We start from the raw sequence: 22,691 nt of genomic DNA, 5'->3' as shown, positions 1-22,691 counted from the left end.
GAGTGGTGGGACTTGAAGCCGAGAGCCAGGGCTGAATCCTGGATCCCCGGTGCTCCCCCTAGATGGGGTTGGGTGGGTACCGGGGGTGTTCCCCCCCCATACGGCAGTGCAAGTGCAGGGCAGTCGAGGGGGCAGCTCCACCCCCCCCCCACAGCTCCTACTCTCCTCCCCCACCCCTCTCCGCTAGGTCAGTGGCAGGAAGCCGGAGCTTGGCTGTGCATGCAGGACAGCTGCTCATGTAGCTGGAGCCGTAACAAGGAATTTTTGCGCCCAAGGCAAGGGCCGGCTCCAGGCTCTTCGGCGGCGGGTCCCTGAGTCCCTCTCAGAGGGAAGGACCTGCCACCGAATTGCCACCACCGCTTCATTCATTCTTCGGCAGCAATTCGGCGGCAGGTCCTTCCCTCCGAGAGGGACTCAGGGACCTGCTGCCAAAGAAGTGGTGGCGATAGAGCTGCCGAAGCGCCACCGATCACGGCTTTTCTTTTTCCTCCACCCCGCTTGGGCGGTAGAGCTGCTCCCTCCGCTTGGCGCGCCCGAGGCAAGTGAGGCACTTTGTTATGGCACTGGCCAGCAGGCAGCCCTCCTGCTCCTCAGCTCCCAGCCCCCTTTTCTCATGCACCCAGTAAGAGCTGCAGGGGTGAGGGACCCAGCTCCATGGCTGGCAGAGCCCTCAGGGAACAGAGACCACAGCGGAGCCCTCCTGGCACACAGCCCTACCTACCCCACTGCCCGCACATAGGTCCCAGTACCCCCTCCCTGCACCCTGAGCTACCCCCTGCCCACACACAGCCCCTAGCTACTGTGACGGGTTGGATCACAGACAACCCCTTGAGAACTGCCAACTGATGTGCTGAGACTACCTTTGAGCCCATTTTCCCTGCCAGCTTGGGACTTCAGTGCCCTGCCTGGTTTGAGCCAGACACGCTAACCTGCTGCAAACTCAGACCCAGGGCTGAACCACGTCCCTTAACAGCTGCAGGCTTAACTGAAAGCAGCTTAAGAAGTGTTCCTGTCTTCAACACTCAGATACCCAGTTCCCAATGAGCTCCAATCCCCAAATAAATCTATTTTATCCTGTATAAAGCTTATAGAGGGTAAACTCATAATTTGTTCACCCTCTATAACACTGATAGAGAGATATGCACAGCTATGTGCCCGCCCCCCACCCCCTGCCAGGTATTAATACATACTCTGGGTTCATTAATAAGTAAAAAGTGATTTTATTAAATACAGAAAGTAGGATTTAAGTGGTTCCAAGTGGTGACAGACAGAACAAAGTGAATTACCAAGTAAAATAAAAGATGCAACTCTAAGCCTAGTACAGTAATGCAACTGAATACAAATAAAATCTCACACTCAGAGATGTTTCAATAAGCTTCTTTCACAGACTGGACCCCTTCCTAGTCTGGGCACAGTCCTTTCCCCGGTACAGTTCTTGTTCCAGCTCAAGTGGTAGCTAGGTGATTTCTCATGATTGCCAGTCACCTTTGTTCTATTCCACAAGGTGGGAATCTTTTGTCTCTCTGGATCCCCACCCCCACCTTCTAAATGGAAAAGCACCAGGTTAAAGATGGATTCCAGGTCAGGTGACATGATCACATGTCACTGTAAGACTTCATTATCCACTTGCCAGCACACACGTATACAGGAAGACTTACAGGTAAAACAGAGCCATCTATTGTCAATTTTCCTGGTTAATGGGAGTCATCAAGATTCCAAACCATCATTAATGGCCCACACTTTGCATAACTACAATAGACCCTCAGAGTTATATTTTATATTTCTAGTTTCAGATACAAGAGTGATACATTCATACAAATAGGATGATCACACTCATTAGAGTATAAGCTTTGTAATGATACCTTACAAGAGACCTTTTGCATGAAGCATATTCCAGTTACATTATATTCACACACATTAGCATATTTTCATAAAATCATACAGAGGGCAACATCACACCTACCCCCTTCCCTGCACCATGAGCTACTCCCCTAGCCCTACCTTGGAACCCCTCCTGCACCCCAAATGCCTCATCCACAGCCCCACCCCAGAGCCAGCACTCCCAGTTGGAGCCCTCACCCCTCCCTCACCCAACCCCCTGCCTCAACCCACAGCCCCCTGCCGCACTCTGAACCCCGCATTTTTGGAACCACCCTGCACCCTAGGAGGGCCCACAAAATCTAATAGCCCTGGGCCCCCAGAATAGTTAATCCAGCCCTGGCAACATCCCCTAGTGTCTCCAGTCCATGTAGTGGGGAAGGGGATAAAATTACCTCGAAGGGCCGCTAGAAAGAAAGCGAGGTTCAGCCACGGTCTCATGTTGCTGATGCACGAGGGCCCTTCTCACACTGCGGGGTCCCAGAGATCACAGGGTTTCTATAGCACATCGATGGCAATGAATTTGCATCTCCTCCTCTTTATAAGCAGTGGTGCAAGTAGAAATCATTTCTTGACAGTACTGCACTCATGGGAGGGACACAAAGAAGGGCACGTGACCTCCCCACGTGACACTCCATGTGACTCCACCCCACCCCCATCCCGGGGCCCCAATACTCTCCCCGTCCTCTCCGACAGCCCCTGACCTGTCTAAAATTTTACAACTGCATCTGTTAAACAGATGTATTTGTAAAATGATGCTCTGGGCCCCTGGTGCCACCGGTACGTCCAGGTGTCATTGAGGATCCAGCAGCACCACAAAGTGAAATCTTCTTCAATGAAAGACGGATCGGAAGGACAATCACCCACTTCCCCTTAACACACTGTCAGTGCCTCCCTTACGTCCAAAGGCTTCTGCCAGCTTGCCTTTCTCTAAGTAGTGCTCTCCGCCAGGCACTAGGAAAGCAAAGATGCGGCGCCACCTGGGTTTGACGGAAAAGAGGCATAGAGCTGTGTGTGCCATGTGCATCTGGATAGAACTACAGCCCACATTGCTTTATTATTTTCCTCAGCATGACATACAGGAGGGGCAATCGAAATCATGCTGGCAGAACATGCATGAGAACTGTCTCTGGACAGATAAGCAATTAATCAAAATCACATTCTCTGATCTCTTGGGGCCAGATCCTGTTCCCATTGAAATCAAAAGGAGTTTTGCTATTGAGTTCAATGGGAACAGGCTTTGATATTTGGAGAGGAAAGAAAAAAACCACTCAAGCAAGGGCTGTGTTGCTTATACCACAGGTATCAAAGGCTGCTCACTCATGTGAGAAAGTCAGCAGACAGTTGATCTTTGTCCAATGCAAGGGAGAAATCAGCAGTCAATGAGCCTAGAACAGTCTCTGTACCAGATCCAACTCATAAGTCCATCTGCAAAGGATCAAGGAAATATGAAGGCTCCAGATTACCTTAAAGTCCTCAGTCCCTTGGTTAGAATGCCCCATTAGTAGATGTTCCTAGCCCAGAGGCTGGAGCAGGAAAGAGGCAAAATGGATGTTTCCAGGCCAGGGCCTTTTAGCTTCTGGCAAGTGCCAAGTGAAGGGAAATCTGTTCTTGCTGTGAAAGATGGTGTTTGGAGTCACATGGGCAAGTTCCATGTCCATCCCCCCCACCCATCTTCCAATTAGAACATTCACAAAAGGTCCATTCAGTGTAGACAGGCATTTTGCAGGGTCCATTGTGAGCTAAGTGTTCCTTAATGGGCCATTCAACTTGACTTGTCCCTTCATGTGCCGGATAAATACCTTGTGGGCGTTACCACAGGAGCAAACGTAGTAACCAGAGCTAATATTCATAACTTCAGATACCAAGCTGAATATACATGCATAGAAATAGCATAATCATAAGTACCAACTATTTCACCTCCATGACTATTCCCAAAAGAGATTCTGAAAAATCACACCATGTACCTGAGACCCTATGTGCCAGCACCACACCCCACTGGAGCTTTGTTATCTGTTATGTAACAACAGAGATGGAGCCAGTGACATGACTCTGTTTAGCCTAAAAGGGCAAGATTAATTTGTAGCTGTTCAGGTGTGACTGCACCTTTAGTCAGCGAGGGCTGGCACACATTCAGGTTAATGGGCTTCAGTGTTCCTTTGCAGATAACTTTTTAATGTTCATAAACCTGTGTGACGTTATTGATATAATCTGGGACCATATAGATCATTGTTGCAACCAAGGTCCTGTAGTGGCACGCAAATCTTGTATAAAGGGGGTCAAATGGGGTGTCTAAGACAAGGTTATGGTTTGCTGGTTATGATTATGCTGTCTATATGTGTGTATCACTTTTGTAGTTGAAGTTATGAATATTGGCTCTATACTGTCCGTATTTCAAACTTATGCTATGCTTCTGGGTGACATCCCAGACAAACTGGTGTTAGCTCTGCCTAGCCTGCTTGATGGCCCATTAAGGACCATCAGCTATAAAATGGACCCATTGAGAGAAGGCAGATACGCCTTGTAACTCAGCAAAGTATGCAGGGACTGGCCCATGTGACTCCAGACTCCATTTTGCTGTAATTTTCCACAGTAAGAACAAGGAGGTGTTCTTACACCTGGAAAAGACTATATAAGGCTGATGCCTCATCTCCATCTTGTCTTCAATCCTGCTTCATACCTCTGGAGGAACTTTGCTACAAGCTGAAGCTCTGAACAAAGGACTGAGGACCCATCCCAGCGGGGGATGTATTCCAGAGACTTGATTTGAACCTGCAGTTTATTCCATCGCTGCTGCAAGCCTGAACCAAGAACTTTGCCATTACTGTATGTAATTGATCCCATTTAACCAATTCTAACTCTCATCTCTATCTTTTTCCTTTTATGAATAAACCTTTAGATTTTAAATTCTAAAGGATTGGCAACAGCGTGATTTGTGGGTAAGATCTGATTTGTATATTGACCTGGGTCTGGGGCTTGATCCTTTGGGATCAGGAGAACCTTTTTCTTTTACTGGGGTATTGGTTTTCATAACCATTTGTCCCCATAACGAGTGGCACTGGTGGTAATACTGGGAAACTGGAGTGTCTAAGGAGATTGCTTGTGAGACTTGCGGTTAGCCAGTGGGGTGAGACCGAAGTTCCCTTAGTCTGGCTGGTTTGGTTTGCCTTAGAGGTGGAAAAAACCCCAGCCTTGGGCTGTAACTGCCCTATTTGAGCAATTTGTCCTGAGTTGGCACTCTCAGTTGGGTTTCGCCAGAACCGCATTGTCACAGTGGCGTAGTCGTGCTTGGATCCACAGAACCAGGTCAATTAAGCTTTGGGTCAGAATCCCACGCTGTCCAAATTTGAATTTTGGTGCCTACAGGGTGCAGGCTTTGAGGATCTCGGTGGCATGTCCAATTTGGGCACATAAGGCGGCAGTTAGGTGCTGAATTCCCTTTGTGGATCTAGCCCTGAACACACATTGAAAGCCCCTGGCAGGTGGGTGTCCAGAGCTCCTAGGATCCATCCAGAATTCAAACCTGTCTGCCCAGGCTGTGGTTTTCTAGAGCTCCCGAGGGATTATAATAGGAATGAGGTGTCCGTGTCTCTAGGGCAGCTTGGAAACCCTCCGCCTGGCTGTCAGAGGGAGATTTAAATAACGTGTTTTCATTCACTTTCCTGTCGGCTCTCTCAGCCTGGGCTATTGGGAGGTGGAGTGAGGGGCACAGAGTGTATTAGGGGGAAAGGGAAAGTTGTGGGCTGGTCTCTGCTCACAGTGCTGTTAGTCTGTGTCTGCATCTGTGTGTGCGAGAGCCCCAGACAGGAAGCCGAGGACAGGAGTTTTCTCACTCACTGTTTCTCCGCTGCGAGCTGTAGAAGTCCAGTTCCCCCAGCAGAGAGATTGTTCTCAGCCAGCGAGGGCAGGTTTTTGTGTGAGCTCAGCCCGGCTTCCCCTCACTGTGTGTCTTGCACACAGTAATACCAGGCGGTGTCCTCGGGCTTCAGGCCGGTCATGTCCAAATGCAGCAGGTTGTTGGAATCGTCCCTGGAGATGGTGAATCGGCCTTTCACTGAGTCTGCATAATAGGGGTTCCAATAAATGCTTGAGACCCACTCCAGCCCCTTCCCGGGAGCATGCCGGACCCACATCATCCCGTAGTCACCAACTTTGAACCCAGTGGGTTTGCAGGAGAGGCGGAGAGAGTCTCCGGGCTTTTTCACATCCCCTCCGGACTCCACCAGCTGGATCTGGGACTGGACACCTGGGAATAGATACACATTATAAATCGCATTAATATTAAGTGCAATTAATAGACTGTTCCCCTGCCCCGCCAATGGTGAGAGGCGCTGAAATTACCTTCCAAAGCTGCTGCAAGGAACACTAAATGGAGCCCAAATCCCATTTTCCCAGGTGCTGGAGGGGAAAGTTCTCAGGGGACTGCCTGGTAACTGCACAGACCCAGGGGCTGCGGTTGTCTCTCCGGGTGCAGCCTGGGCAGAGAACAGGGCAGATTTAAACAGGAAACTGTCACCCTGATTTGCATATCCCACTCCTCATAAAACACGCAAACGCCTTCCTTGCTGCTCTCATTAGTTGCCCTCCAGTTCTGAGAGAAGGATGGGGGAGGGGGAGGTGTAGCGCCCCAACCCAAATCCCATTGAAATCAAAGGCGCCTCAGGGAGTTGGGTTTGGGGTAATTGAATGATTTGGGAACCTAAGTCCTGATCATTGTCTCTGGGATTTAGGCTGCGAAATTTAAGCCACTTCTAAAAATTGGATTTAGGCTCCCGGGTCATTGAAACTTTCCCCGTTTGTCCAATGGGAATTTTATTTCTCTACTTTAAGATTCGCTAATTGATGTGAGACTCACAGATACTGAGGTGAGGCGGGCTTTAAAACAGCGGTCCTAGATTAAAGTAATCACGTGGGGATAGTGGATATTGACAAGCACCTGGATTTTGCAGCTGTTTCTATTTCAGCTCTTACTACAAAGATTTATGGGTATGCCCGTTAGTTAGATCATGTTTGTAATCACACGCTGAGGCCGGGCCTTGACAACGCTTCCTTTCCAATCCACGCACACAGCTGGCTTGGAACTAGGCCAATACAGGGGCACCGAGAATAGTAACGGCCTCTGCCCATGTTGTTTAGGGCAGGTGAAAAACCTTCCCCATTAGTGATTCCCTGTAATCTCTGCTGCCAAAATGGCTCTCCAGGGTTTGTCCCAGGTGCCTGTTTCTTGGCCTCTCAGAGCACAGAACTGACCCTGTCTCTGCGGCTCCAGCGGGGGCTGTTTGCAGGAGCTAAAATAAGGGAAAGGCCAGTGGCAAATATCCCTTTAAAAATCTTTATGAGTGCTTTAACTTTTGATCATTTTAGATCTAGCTTTAGGTGTCACTGTAATACTTTTTTCTTTTTTCTGCCTTGGTCTAAGGTGTCACAATTAATAACATTTGCTCTGCGGTGTTGAGATTAAACTAATTTACAGCAGAAACCACTATACAGGTGTGGAGAGGTACCGAGGGAAATTCCCCTGGGGTTCGATTCTCTATAACTGCCCCTTGCAACGTTTATGCAGTTGGTGTTTACTGCTAAAGGCGGTAGGAGAATAGACTAGCTTGGTGCCTGTTCTCATCCACAGTGACAATACCCATCTTCCCACGTGAGCTTCCTTTGTTAACTATTTAAACATATCTACATTCTAAGGGATTTGTGTGCCTAACTCCCTTAGGATTCCTTGGAAATCCCAGACTGAAAGGGTGTGGTTGTGATTTTTTTTTAATCCATCTAAGGAATTCATCTACATCTCCTCCTTAGCCTTAGTGGAAGATAGGGGTGGTATTTTAGAAGAATTTATGGGATTTCTATGCCCAAATCCCATTTGAATTAATGGGACCTGGGCATACAGATATCACAGGTGGCTTTGTAAATCTCAGCCTTTGCTACAAATTACACATGGCTCGATGCAGCATGGTCTAGTGGCTAAAGCACTGTGCCAGGCGTTTGGAAACCTTGATTCTATTCCTGACTCTGCTACTGTTTTATACCGTGACTTGGTCAAGTCACTTCACCGTTCTGTGACTCTATTTCCCCTGCCACCCTTTGACTGTTTAATCTTTCAGGGCAGGGGGTGTCTTTCACTGTGCTTTTAGTAAAGGGGTCCCAAGCCCAGCTGAGGCCTCTCGGTGCTACTGAAATAATAACGTTAAAATTGCATTTTCCACAGACAGTCATTACATTTCATTCAGCGTGGCCACAAGTTTGCTAATTTAACCCCCTGGCAAAAATCACACCATGTTCCCAGGACTGGTCCACAAACAGACAGCTGCCTGTTTAACTGGTCAGCTAACCCCAGTTCTCTGCTACTTGCACCATCAGCATAGCACAAAGTAGCCAGAGCAGACAAATGGATCTGACCCTTGGGTGGTGATTTTCAAAGGAATTTAGGTATCCGGGTTCTATGGAATGGAACTGGCCATCTAACTCCTTTTGGCCTTGTCTACATGGGAAAACTGATCTGCATAGCTATTGGGGAATAAACTGTTCAGAGTAGCTCCCCGTGTGGACACGCTATTCAGAATAACTACTCTGGTCACAAAGTGGAGTAATTATGATGGAATAAAATCACTTTTATTCTGTAGTAGAATGTCCACATGGGGAAATTATCCTGGAGCATACAAAAATAGCTCAATGATACTAGCAGAGCTATTCCAGAATAATTCGGCCACTCAATTCCCCCGTGTGGACATAGTGTGACCAGATAGCAAGTGTGAAAAACCAGGACAGGCAGGTTTAAATGAAGTTCATTCTTACTTGGCTGAATCTTAAGTTTAGTTCCGGATCCAAAGACAAGTTCCTTATACCCATCAGCATCACCACAGCATGACTCCACTTTACAAAAATCTCCCCTAAGCCACTTGCCATCAAAACCTTCTTCTTCCTCATTTGTAAATTACGTACGGCCCAGTTTAAATGAAGAGATTTTCCTTGAATACTCTTCCCAATTTCCAGACATGATTCACAATACACAATGTTTTTTAAAAAATTGCTTTAGGACTTTGGAAATCTGGGAGTGTGACGCTTACTGGAGTTCTGTCCTTACAGACGTTCAAAATGTGTTCATGCATAAAAGGACTAGAGTTGTGATTTCCTATGTGATTTGGACACCCAATTCCCATTAAAGTCCGGGATTTTCCTATACTTGTCAGGTGCATAATTCCCTGAGGCTCCTTTGAAAACCTCAGCCAAAATTAAAGGGAATCAGTGAGTCAAACAACTTAAACAACTTTGAAAACCTCCCTGCAAGGGCCTAATAAAAAAGCCACAGAAGTGACCAGAAACTCTCCCACTGACATCAATGAGGAATCAGTATCTGGGACATTTATAAGTGGACTGGGGGCGGGGGGGAGTACAATCAATGCATATATTTCTGTTCTGTCTCTCTGCTTGGGTACTTTTATGACTCCCCATCAGTGCTATATCTGGGTGACTTACAAACTTTAATGAATTTACCCTTCCAGTGTGTCATAGGGAAGGATCATTATACCCATTTCACAGATGGGGAAACTGAGGCACGGGCAGATTATATGACTTGCCCAAGGTCACACAGGAAGTTTGTGGCAGAGCTGGAATTAAACCCAGAGCTCCTGAGTCCATTTCAACACACTAAAATAACATTTTTATAATGATACAAATATGTTTATTGCATAAAAAGTTCCCATGCTGATGTGGTTTTTACCTGGCATTTGAAGCAGTCTGATCCATCCTCAAACGTCAGTGGAGGGGAAGCAACACTTTGCTCCCACAGTGATAAGTCCCTCAGCAAAAACACTAGAGGTTTATAGGCACAAAGGAATCACTAGACTAGACCATGTTCTCTCTAGTCCAATGCCCTTTTCCCGCCATGGTCAGTACCAGACGCTTCAAAAGAAGTTGATAGACACCAAGATGTCATGTACTTATCTGTCCAGAGGAGAACTTTCTTCTTGACCCCATCATTTAATGGTTGGTTTGTGCACTGAAGCTGGAGGGGAAACCAAATTTCTGTTTCATGAAAGATTTCAAGACTTTTGAAATTAGTTTTCATTCCAAATTGTAACCAAAAAAATTGAAATTTTCCACCGATATGATATTTTCAAAACAATTCTATCTTTGGTCTATCAGAGCATTGAAATTCAAACAACTGAAATGTTTCATTCTGATTTTGGCCTCTTTTTTAACAGAAAAAAACGAATTTAAACATTTGGAAGCAAAAAGTCATTTTGAACACTGAAATTTTCTATTCTCATAAGGGGAGGGATAGCTCAGTGGCTTGAGCATTGGCCTGCTAAACCCAGGGTTGTGAGCTCAATCCTTGAGGGGGCCATTTAGGGAACTGGGGTAAAAGTCAGTCTGGGAATTGGTCCTCCTTTGAGCAGGGGGTTGGACTAGATGACCTCCTGAGGTCTCTTCCAACCCTGATATTCTATGATTCTAAAAGGATGTTTTGACCTCATCAGAATGCTCTGTTCCATTTTTTTTTCTGAAATGACATTTGATCAACACCTTCCAGCAGAAAGTTTTAATTCTGATGAAACAGCATTTTCTGACAGAAAAATATTCCACTGGAATTGATTGACCAGCTCTAGTTTATACCCTTAATACATGTGAGACCTCTAACATAATTCTGGGTGTTCCCGTTATTCATATCAAGTCCAAATCTTTTTTGAACACTACTAATATCTTGACCAGAATGGTACCTTGTGGCAATGAGTTCCACAGGATCATTATCTAACCCTACTAATATGATATCCCTTCCCTCAGACGAGACACGGCTGAAATTTATTTGAATGTCTCATTTCCACTAAGCTTAACTGAATTGAGTATCCAAATCCTTGAGGTGACCTTGAAAAATGTTTCCCAAATTCCATCTTCCATACTAGTTTTTATAAGTCACTTACATTGTCATACAGTTAATGTAGCACTTCTCCAAAGGGAAACCGTCATCAAATCTCCTCTTAGACACTATTATCTCGTTCCGTCTTCTTTTTAAAAAGGAGCAACCTGTTCACTGCAGCCAGCAAACTGCATTGTCATTGCTCGGCATGCAGACGCCCCAGCCAGCTGACAAGATGAAAAATGGAAAGAAAAACGAAGAAATGTGCCTTGTGCTATAAGCAGAGGATGATTGTTTTTCCTTTGACCCATTTACTGGAATTGTTCAATGTAAAATTTTGCTAGCAGAAAAATTAAGGATTTCACCAGCAGGGGGCAAAAGAGACCAAGAAAGACATTCATTCAACTCCACATGGGTGATGATAAGAAATTTTACACATTTTTTAAGATACTGATTCCTCTCTAAATTGAAGTGCAGAATCGAAATATTGGCCAGAGCTGTGCTGGCAGGTAGAATCCAATGAGATATCCCGTACATGGAATATGGAATATTCTGTAACACAACAATGGAGTTGTGCTGGATAATAAGATTATTTGTTTTCTATTAATGTATTTTGCTAATTGGTTTGGTTTTATACAAAGCTATTGATTGATTTACATTTCACCCTCTCTTCATTTTCTTCTTCTCAGTCCCCCCCCTTCTCCACAAACACACACAGTCACACAATCAGGAACATACCGACTCATGGATTCAGATACGCACAGAGTCCCCCCTACTGACTCAGATACAAACACAGATTGTTGCACCCAGACACCCAGGCTTACACACATTCACAGCCACAAAGAGGTATACACACTCTCATGCAATGTTTCTCATGTACACACACACATTTGCACAGCTTTAGCAACACACATAGACAAGCACACAAACTAACAGTCTACATATGCACCCACAACCTCACACAAACACAAACTCACAGCCACATGCAGCCTCACACATAAAGAGTTGCACAAATTTACAATGGGAAGGCCCACACATATACACACAGGCGCACACACTAACATCCACATGTATGACACCCACCAACTTACATGCACATGTTGTCATAACAACCCACAGTCACATATTCATGTATATATACATACAGTCACACCTATAGATACAAATCCTTCACAAATATACACACGGCCACAATCACATACGGGCATGAGTAGGTATAACTGTTTATTCATACACATATGTAAACTCACATATATACCGAGACACTCACAGAGAGAGACATGCACACACAAATGGACACGGTGACTTTCGGTGACCTTAGCACAAGAGTGATCCCTCGCCTATAAAGCTGTCACCATGAATTGGCTTCCACACACTCATGGGATAAAATTTTCAAAATCGCCTAAACTGCTCCTTAGCCTAAGTCCTATTTTCAAAAGTGACCGAAGTTCTGAGGAGCTCTAGATTCATTGAAAGCTAATGAGTGTTGGGTTCCTAAATTTCCAAGGTGCTTTTGAAATGTTACCCATAATCGTCTCCCTACACACCCTCTACATATCCTCCTTCCTCCTGTCATAATCTCTGAGGAGCAGAGGGTCACAGAAGGTTTCAAACTCTTATCTACCACCATGAGCGAGAGCAGAAAATTGACTCAGACACTTGTGCTAAATAATTTACTGCTAATGCTATTTTGTAAGTTGTCTCAGTTGTAAACTTCTTTCTTTCTTTCTTTCTTTCTTTCTTTCTTTCTTTCTTTCTTTCGTCATGTGCCCTTATCGGTAAAGTCGCTTTCATGACTGTAAATCCACATTAAACTCACTGGTGACAGTACATTTACTCTGGGTTTACACCAGTGTAATTGGCACCTTAATTTGGAAAAATCACACTTGGAGCTGGATTAATCACTGTAGCCAATGAACCACTTATTTCCATGCTGCACTACTTATTGATTCTGATTTCCTGTAAAATTTGTTTCACAGGCAAATGCTTCCTGTGCCACAAAATATCACAGAGCCCCTCAGTCCTCACAGTGAAGATGGGAAACAAAACAACGCTATGCTGCAATTCTGATACTCTGCAAATGGACCCAGGTTTATACTGGTACCGTCTGGTTTCTAACAAAGCCCTTCAGCTCATCCTCTACAGGGATAATTCAAGGTCGTTTGATGCTCACTTTGTCAAGGAGCGCTTTTCTGTGAGGCGTGATCATGCCAGAAAAGCCTTCCACTTGCTGATATCTGCCGTCCTATCTGAAGACAGCGCTTCCTATTACTGTGCCATGCGCCCACAGGGCTTCCGCGTGTCTGTAGGGCTCTACAGTAATTGCACACTTTGTATATATGTAAATATATGTCTTTATACGTGTAAATAAAGGTAGGTCTTGTATTTAAGTCTGTGAACTGGGATTCTGGTCTCGGGTTCAATTCTTGGCTCTGGCAAAGATTCCCTGTGTGGTCATGGACAAGACCCTTACTCCAGGATTTGCAGAATTTAGAACTTTGTTTAATTTAAGTCTAAATCCCTTGGGTGGTTTTCAAAATCTCAGCCTTCATTTTCCTGGGCCTCCATACGCCACATGTACAACGAGGACAATGATATTTCCTGTTTTCCACCCTTTGCCTATTTACTGTGTAAGGCCTTTGGGGCCTGGGCATGCTCTCACGATGTGTCTGTACAGCACCCAGCACAATGTGGCCTAGATATGGGTGGGGACCACTAGATGCTATCGAAAAACACATAATAATAATGTCCACATTAGAGACTTTTTGTCTGTGTCAGAAAACAAAGTGATAAAACAAAGTATTCCAACTGTAATGCTATTCCCAACGCTAATTATACTCTCCTCTTAATGATTAACCTTAACCTCAATACCTGACCCTATCCCTCATCCCACTCACCACTCCCCTTCAAAAATGTATGTGCTTTATTTAGAAAACTTTTAACGCTTCTGACACTAATGGGAGCTCTTCATTTATCAGGTTTCAGGGTAGCAGCCGTGTTAGTCTGTATCCTCAAAAAGAACAGGAGTACTTGTGGCACCTTACAGACTAACAGTTTAACTTGCAACCTAGCCATAAGAACAGAGTCTTTTCATGTTCTATAGAAACAGAGGGATGGATATTCATCTGTGTAACTCTATTGATTCTAGTGGAACTATGGCCAATTGATACCAGCTGCTGATCTGACCTTTTGACTTCAATGGGGCAAGTCTGATTTACACCAATTGGGGGGCCGGGCCCATTGATTCCAGTGGAGCTATGCTGATTCACACCACTTGAGGATCTGGCAGCCTGACTTCAGTTGCACTATACCCATTTCCACCAGGTGGGGATCTGTCCCAAGCTGTTTAAATGCTGGGTTTTTTTCAAATGTATGTTTGGTGGTTTGTAGCATGTGACTTATTTGCAGTGTGAAACCACAGCCCTCCAGCTTCATTCTGCTACTCACTAGAAGCTGGCAGCGCTTCGGGGTGAGAAGTTGATGTGAAGCGGAGCACTGTGGACAGATGTGTCTCTAAGATTCAGGTTACCACAGAAACCTTCTTCTTTATCAGACTGCAAAAAAAAACCCCTTGCCTCCCTGCAGCACCTGCCTGCTATCAGACGGCAGCAAAGACAACAATATTTTGTGTGTGTGTGAACTTTGAATGTCACTTGTTTCTCCGGTTTCAGAGAAGCAGGCGTGTTAGTCTGTATCCGTAAAATGAACAGGAGTACTTGTGGCACCTTAGAGACTAACACATTTATTTGAGCATAAATTTGTTAGTCTCTAAGGTGCCACAAATACTCCTGTACTTGTTTCTCTGTGACTCTCATGAAAATAGGGGAGGGGGAAAGAAAAACAAAGCCTGTTTAAATTGTTAGAATTTTCAAAAAAAGTATTGCTGCTTGTTTGCTGTGAATGTTCAGAGGTCCAAAGTTTGCAAAGTATATAAAATCTAAAGCAAAGATGCCAATTATGAATTTATTTCCCTCCAAAGCATAATTTATAGATAGAGAGAAAAGACCATATGCTTTGTTGAAGTAACTGAAACTTGAAGGAGACATTTCATGAAACTGAAAAGCAACAATTTTTAAACTGAGAAAAGGAAATACTTTTGCACACAGTGATAAGTTATCTTGTGGAACTCATTGCCACAATAATTCACTGAGGCCAAGAGCCAGGCAGCATTGAGAAGAGGACTAGTCGTCTACATGGAAATTAGAATATGCCTTTGTAGGAGTAAAGATGTGATAAACAACAGTGTTGGAAGAGAAGTAAATCCTCATAGTTCAGGATGGGAGCTAAATTTTAACTAATGAAGGTTAGGATGAAAGAAGGTTAGGTTGCTACCTATATCTGTCATATGTAATCAAAATAAGAATACAAGTGAAATTAAAAGATCAGTCATTTTAATTGGGTTTGAATTTATTAAGCCATAAAATAGATTTCAATAGAATATTCATGTAATAGCTGGTCAAAAAAATTCCATTTAAAGATTTTTATGGAAAACTGGGTATTTAATTCAACACAATTTTACATGGGAAGTGTCTGCTTTCCTTGTTGTGGTTTTTTTATTGGAAACCCAAAAACTGAAAATTTTCAGCTGAAAAACAAAAACATTTTGGTTTCAGCAGCTTTGGGGCAAAAATATTTCAGTGTTTCAATTCAGTTGAAATTTTCTACTAAAAATTTTAATGCAAATGAAAACGTTTCATTTTTGTTAAAACTATTCATGAAGAAAACAAAACCATGGCTAAATCTAGGTCCTAAAATGCACTCTTTAGTTAATATGATTCTGACTAAGAATACAATTATACTGAAATTAGCTTTTTCATATATCTGTCATATGTACGTAAAACAAAATGAATCTCTTTAATTGGGTTTGACTTTATTAATACATAAAATAGATTTGAATAAAAAGATCAATGTAATATAGCTAGAACAAACAAACTATACATGTTGCCATTTAATACAATTAAAAGAATATGACATTTAACTAGCATTTCACACATCTAAAAAGCTCTGAATTAATTCAAAATTAAGATATACTGGAAAAAAATAAAAGAAAACCTAAAAGTGCAAGTGGAAAGTAAAATAAAACGAAGACCTAGTCAAATTTTTGTAGAAAATTGTTTCAATTAAAAAGAGCCTATATTCAAAAATTAAATTTTTCTCAAAAAAGGTATTGTTTAAATATTTTTATTTTTTGTGAAAATTTTCACATTTATTGAAAATATCAAAATACTTATTTAAATTGTTCATTTGCTAAAAGGAAGGTTTTTGGTAGACTGAAAATTTTGATAACTATTTCAATAATATTTTCAATTGAAAATTAAATGTTTGTTATGTAAAATTTCAGTGAAGCTTTTTGGAAAACACAAAAATTGGCTCCATTTTGAACCCTTCAAACATTTCAACTTTGAAATTTTGATTTTATTTTCATGTTTTGACCAGTTCTAATAAAGAATAAAATCCAATGAATTATTTGCTATCGTCTTCAACCCATTGCTGGCTCATTTCGTCCAACCTGTAAGAAAAAGAGAAGTCCATGATTATTGTTAGTCCTAGACCAAAACCCACTCAAGTTAGTGGAAATCTCCCATTTAAGTCAATGGGTTTTGCATCACCTCCTTCAGGTGGAATTTTCAAAGGACCTAGGGGAATTAGGTGTCCAAGTGTTGTTGACTTCCAATGGGAGTTGGGCATCTAACTCCTTACCCATCCAAAAATAGACAAGACAGAGATCATTCTCCCCACTTTTTCTGGTGGGGAACCTAAGCCCATGGAACGTAAGCCTGGAAGTGCCTTCTTTGGTCATCAGAGCCAACCTCCTGTATCACAGGCAGTGTCATCATATAATCCCATTCATAAACATACCAAACTCCATCTTTAAACTACTTGTTTGCCCGAACTGCACCTTTTGGGAGGCTGCTCCAGAACTTCCCTCCTCTGATGATTAGAAACCTTCTTCTACTTTCCAGTTTAAATGTATTCATGGCCAGTTTATACCCATTTGTTTGTGAGCCAACCCTGTCCCTTAGCTTCAATAGCCCTTTGGTGTTTACCCTGCTGACCAATCCGATCTTCTGTCAGCCTTCATTCTGCTAGGCTCAATAAGCCAAGCTCTTTAAATCTCCTCTCCTAAGATATGCCCTCCATTCCCCCGATCAACTGAGGAATCTCTCTGCAACCTGTTGCAGTTTGAATGCAGAGAGGTTAATGCAGAGATTTTCCAGGGAGCCTAAAACCCCTTTCAAAATTCCAACCTAAGGGCCAGATTTTGAAGGCATTTTGTCACATGCAGATGAAAATAGGTGCTGTTGGGATTTTCATAAGTACCCTGGGGGTTAGGCACCTAGTCCTTTTCAAAAACCCATTAGGTATGTGCCTAAAAGTCTTTAAATTATGGCTTTTTGTGTCTTGCCTAAATTCATGTAGGGAATACCTGGACTTGAACCCAGCTCTTTAGAACCTAAGATCAGTGACTGAACCTCAAGGCCTTGCTTCTTCATTAGTAAAAGAGGAACAAAGGGGTGGGGGCGGTGAGTGGACAATGCCAACTGAGCAACCTTCTTCCCCTATGCGTAATGCACACCTCTTTGGAGGACGTAAAAAGGGTCAATGCACTGCATAAACCCCACTGACCCTGAGTTCTTACCTCAGAAATAAAGGTATCTAGTGACCATGAGCGTATTCAAGGCAATGCTTTTCGTTAGCAACACCCTCAAGCCCAGCACAATCATAGACAGCGCATTCATTTTCTCCATATCTTCATCTGCAAAAATGCAAGAGAGAGTGTGGCTTTGAAGTGACGATTTGCTATCAGCACAAAAACAATGTGGTAAACAGATACATTTACTTTTGCAGCTGTAGAAACAGTGCAGAATGCAGACTCTAGGATAACAGATGTTCAGTACAGCTGGCAAAGGACAATTTTGCCCTAAATGTGATGATTTTACATGGTTCAGAGCACTAATAGTTTTCAGTGAGTCAAGCCACATTTCGGGCTAGATTCTCAACTGGAATAAATCAGTATACCCCTATACAAGTCAAAGGAAGCTATATGGGTTTATATCTGTTGAAGATCTGATCTCTTGCCTTGATTCACCATGGAAATACAAGCTGACATTGATGTAACTCCACTGAAATCAATGGGGTTACAATGATGTAAAACTGGAGTAGGTCATAGTGAAACAAGCACTAAAATTCCACGTATTTTCAAACCAACCTTGGGGGCTAGGAGCTGAAGTTCTGCAGATCTCTATCTGGCTTGTGGTAGGTCCAGGAGTTGTTAAAGCTGAAGAGAAAGAAAATAAAACACAAGTGATGAACGCAAGCCTTCCATGATGAACAAAAGAAATGTCTGAGATTTTTGGTTCAGTTAAGTTTCTGAACCGAGATCCAGTTTCTTAGCCCATGTAAATAGATGCAGCACTTTTGACTTTAGTGGAGCCACTGCAGTTAACATCATCCAGGACTGAGGCCCTGAAAGATTATCTCCCAATTTGTATCTATTTCACTTATTAAAAAGTATATTAATGGGTGATGTGCTCACACTCTAAAAGTACCTACACAGGGAGAGGATTTCAGGAAAAGGTATCCTTTATCCAGGAGACAAAACTAGAAGAAGATCTAGGGTAAATTTTTCACCGGTTTTTAAAGGTATTTAGCTACCTTGCAGCTAAGCACCTAAAGGGATTTTCAAAAGTGGATGTCAATAGAAATTAAGAATCTAGGTGCATTTGAAAATTCAACTAGGTGCATTGTAAATGCATCTAAATACCTTTTAAAAACTGTCCCGTCTTGACTTCGATGTTAGGAGTTGAAGTTCTGCAGGCCTCAGTCAAGCTTGTGGTAGGTCCAGGAGTTGTTAAAGCTGAAGAGAAAGAAAATGAAACCCAAGCGATGAACGCAAGCCTTCCATGATGAACAAATGAAATGTCTGAGAGTTTTGGTTCAGTTAAGTTTCTGAACCGAGATCCAGTTTCTTAGCCCATGTAAATAGGTGCAACACTTTTGACTGTAGTGGTGCCACTCCAGTATACCTCAGCTGGGTCTGAGACCCTGAAAGATTATCTCCCAATTTGTATCTATTTCACTTATTAAGAAGAATATTAAGGGGTGATGTGCAGGCACTCTAAAAGTACCCACAGAAGGAGAGGATTTCTGGCATAGGACTCATTCCCTCCACTGCAAGACCTGCTGCACTGACTTCTCTGGCCTGGGTTCTAGGAACTCAAATAAGATGATCATAACGCTCCCTTCTGGCCTTAAAAGCCTATCCTTAGCTGGTAAAAATCAGTGTCGCTCCATTGACTTCAATGAAACAACAGTGGTTTACACAAGCTGAGGCTCTCATCCCATGTTAAAGAATCTACTAGGGATGTCATTCTTCTCTGACCCATAACACCATACCTGGTGGTCTCTCTGAAGTGAGAATTTTATTAAACTTTTGGTTGTGGTGTTGTACAGAGCAATGCACATCTTGGTTCGATGTAATGTTGGCAACCTTTACAGCACGGTATTTTCCAAATGAAAGGACAGGCTCAGTGGTTTCATATAGAACTGGGCTGTCAGCATTCATGGACATCTTCAGTTCAGGAGGGTAGAAATCCCTTGCTAAACAAGCAGTTGAACCACTGGAATCCGCAGACTTCAAAATCATGAGAGAAGGCTGAGAAGGTGTTGGGTTATCTGAAAGGAGGAATTGGTCATGTTGTCATGCATGGCAGTGCAAAAGCTCAACTCTGAATGTCACCGTTGTCACGAAAAGAAATCTCACAAAACATTGTAGGGTTAGATGCTGAGGTTGAGGTTAGGAGTTACGGACATAATGGCCAAGATCTTCTAAAGTGACTTGTGATTTGATGGGCTTCAGTTTTTGGCTCCCCAATTTAGGACACCTTAAGGAGGCCTGATTCAAAATATACTCATCACCCACCCTCTGAAAATCAGTCTCCCCTATGGGGTCTCAAGTTGGGCACCCAAAATTACTAGTACCTTTGGTGAATGAAGGCCTAAAAGTCCAAATTTAACGGCTGCAGCATTTTTATATATACAGGCAGAGTTGGTAACTGAATTTCTATTCAAGCATTTTCAAGTTCAGTTCTCTGATTTCATGAACAAATTCAAAGATGAAGAAAGAAAATGTGTTTCTTTCTATTTGAATCTAAGGACTGGCTTCACCAGCAAAACTCTACCTTCTGTGCACCACTCCAGCAACCCAACGCAGCCACAAGCCCAATTTAATCAGACAGTTAAGATGGCTTTATGTCGCTGCGGAGCACAAAACAGCTTGAGCTATTTGTTTCTTTTCTACGTCAATTTAGCATGAAATCTCTTTTGAACAAAAGCACATTTTTGTTCTATGATCCTCTGCGTGCCAGATATCTTTTCTACACTGCAGATCTCTGATGCATGAAGTGGTCCAAGTTCTGCCTTTATTTATGCAGGTGCACATCTACTGAATTTAACGTGGTAATCCGCGTGTAATGGTGGGTGGAATTTGACCCTTTGATAGCAAAACACCCAGTGAAGTTGCTAGGCCCAGGGGTACGCAACCTATGGCATGTGTGCTGAAGGCGGCACGTGAGCTGATTTTCAGTGCCACTCACACTGCCTGGGTCCTGGCCACTGGTCCGGGGAGCTCTGCATTTTAATTTAATTTTAAATGAAGCTTCTTAAACGTTTTAAGAACCTTATTTACTTTACACACAACAATAGTTTAGTTATATATTGTAGACTTATAGAAAGAGACCTTCTAAAAATGTTAAAATATATGACTGGCATGCAAAACCTTAAATTACAGTGAATAAATGAAGACTCGGCACAGCACTTCTGAAAGGTTGCCGACCCCTGTTCTAGGCATTCCACCTTTATTACAGAGATCAGTTGATGTATATTATTATATGAAAGTAATCTCTAAGCACATTACATATATTCATAAATTGGGCTCTGGCCCAACTCAAATTAAAGTCAAAGAATTCCATTTTGTGAAAATGGCCCTGTGAATTAATGAACTTTTAGCACCATTTTACACATTGGAAACTGAGGCACAGAGAGATTAAGTCACTTCACCAAACCAGTCAGGGAGTTGATGTCAGAGGATGTTTTAGAACCAAAATCTCCTTAGTCCCATTCCAACCGCTCTTATACCTTTCTTTTCCCACCTGTACAATGGGGATAATAGTCATTCCTTTTTCCTATACTTTGTCTAGTCTATTTAGGTTCAGATTTTCAAAAAGATTCCAAGATTTAGGAGCACAAGTCCTATTGGTTGGGGCTCTGATCTTGATTGTTGACACTGGATGGAAGAAGAAGAAGTAGACGTGTATTGCATGGCTAAGCAAAAACTACAGGAGGATGTGATAACTCTTTGAAAACAGACAAAGGGACTTCCCAACATGGATGGGAGTAAGAAAAATGGATTTTTTTAGGAATCTAGTGAGGGATAACTTGGATAAATTAAGAAAATATTTTTTTGTCTGGGTAAGAAATTAAAATGCTCACGTGGAGAACAAAGCGAGTGTGGAATACACTCCCTAGGAAAGTGGTAATTATATCAATTTATATTAGAAATCAAAAGCACCTGCTATAAGATTTTTCTGTGCTACGGGTTAGAGCTGTCAAACCATCACCCAAACTGGAAGAGAGTTTTGCATTATCTAGTCACCACATTTTGTCACGGGATATAAATATGAGACAGCAACATGAAAGCAACAAATCCAAAAAATGTGCAGGCAAAGAATGAGCCCAGCAAAGAATGAACTGACCCAAAACTGAACTTCTCTTCTTAACTCCAATCACGTCTTCACGTTCTAATCATATGGGACCAAATCCTCAGGTGCTGTAAAGCCACAAGGTTCTATTGAGCTCTATGGAGCTGTGGCCAGTTCACATTAGTTGGGGATCTGGCCACTGACTCCAATGGATCTACAGACGATTTACACCAGCTGGGGATCTGGATCCATTTTCCTAAAACATAGTTCCCTAGACACATAGTTATGTGTAATCATGTAAAGATGTCTTCATAAAACAGGGATCGCTCAGTGGTTTGAGCACTGGCCTGCTAAACCCAGGGTTGTGAGCTCAAGCCTTGAGGGGGGCATTTGGGAATCTGGAGCAAAAATCTGTCAGGGATGGTACTTAGTCCTGCTGTGACCTTTCAAGCAGGGCCGGTTCCAGCATTTCTGCCGCCCCAAGCAAAAAATAAAAAAGCCGCGATTGCCGGCGGCAGGTCCTTCGCTCCTAGAGGGAGTGAGGGACCTGCCGCCGCCAAATTGCCGCACGTGCCGCCCCTCTCCCTTGTCAAGTATCAGGGGGTAGCCGTGTTAGTCTGTATCTACAAAATGCCACCAGACTCCCTCTCCCTTGGCCGCCCCAAGCACCTGCTTGTTAAGCTGGTGCCTGGAGCCGGTCCTGCTTTCAAGGTCCCTTCCAGGTCTATGAGATAAGTATATCTCCATATATAATACATGTGTAATACTTAGATTTAAAAAAACAAATATTTTTTCAGATTATAATAACATATAAAGTATAAGAATTCTCTTTCCATAATTTTAAAAGTGTTTACTTCAAGAACTTACTTGGATCTACTGTAACTTTAGTCCCAGGAGAGTCAGAGTCCACAACAATACAGAGTTATACCAAAACATCACCAAGAAAAAAAGAAATGGAACTTGTATTTTTCTTTCCATTCCACATTGAGTAAAGGAGAGGATGATTCTACTTCCAATATCTGATCATTGATTGCATTGATTAATGAGAAAACTTTGTCATTAGAATGAAATGTGTTTGGTCAAATCTTCTTCTTAATGTCTCTTACATTCTGTCTTCTTATATTCCTCTGAGAAGTAAGGGAAAAAATACAGAAATAAATATTAAAAGGTGTCATAAGTTTCACCCAAAGATTTGAGGGTCAAAACTTCTATATTTTAACCAGAAAAAAAGCTGTTCTTCAGGGTCTGGGTTT

The 22,691-nt window shown here is 42.8% G+C and overlaps 1 long non-coding RNA gene and 1 gene segment (V, D, J or C); both read right to left on the bottom strand.

Moving 5' to 3' along the window:
* Positions 1-5,816: 5,816 nt before the first annotated feature.
* Positions 5,817-6,265, bottom strand: LOC117885338. The segment is given in 2 exon segments: positions 5,817-6,124; positions 6,220-6,265. Coding segments are annotated over 2 exon segments (354 nt in total).
* A 9,645-nt stretch (positions 6,266-15,910) lies between these two features.
* On the bottom strand, positions 15,911-22,691 carry LOC117886143. Its single transcript, XR_004647888.1, has 6 exons — positions 22,306-22,691; positions 19,136-19,414; positions 18,504-18,596; positions 17,949-18,017; positions 17,379-17,495; positions 15,911-16,247 (listed from the first exon to the last, which is right to left on the bottom strand). It is a non-coding gene; the product is annotated as an uncharacterized LOC117886143 (long non-coding RNA).

Source organism: Trachemys scripta, chromosome 12 (assembly GCF_013100865.1).
Source record: "Trachemys scripta elegans isolate TJP31775 chromosome 12, CAS_Tse_1.0, whole genome shotgun sequence".
Lineage (NCBI taxonomy): Eukaryota > Metazoa > Chordata > Testudines > Emydidae > Trachemys > Trachemys scripta.
The sequence above is the reverse complement of the archived record's forward strand: the minus strand, read 5'-3'. Positions and strand labels throughout refer to the sequence as shown.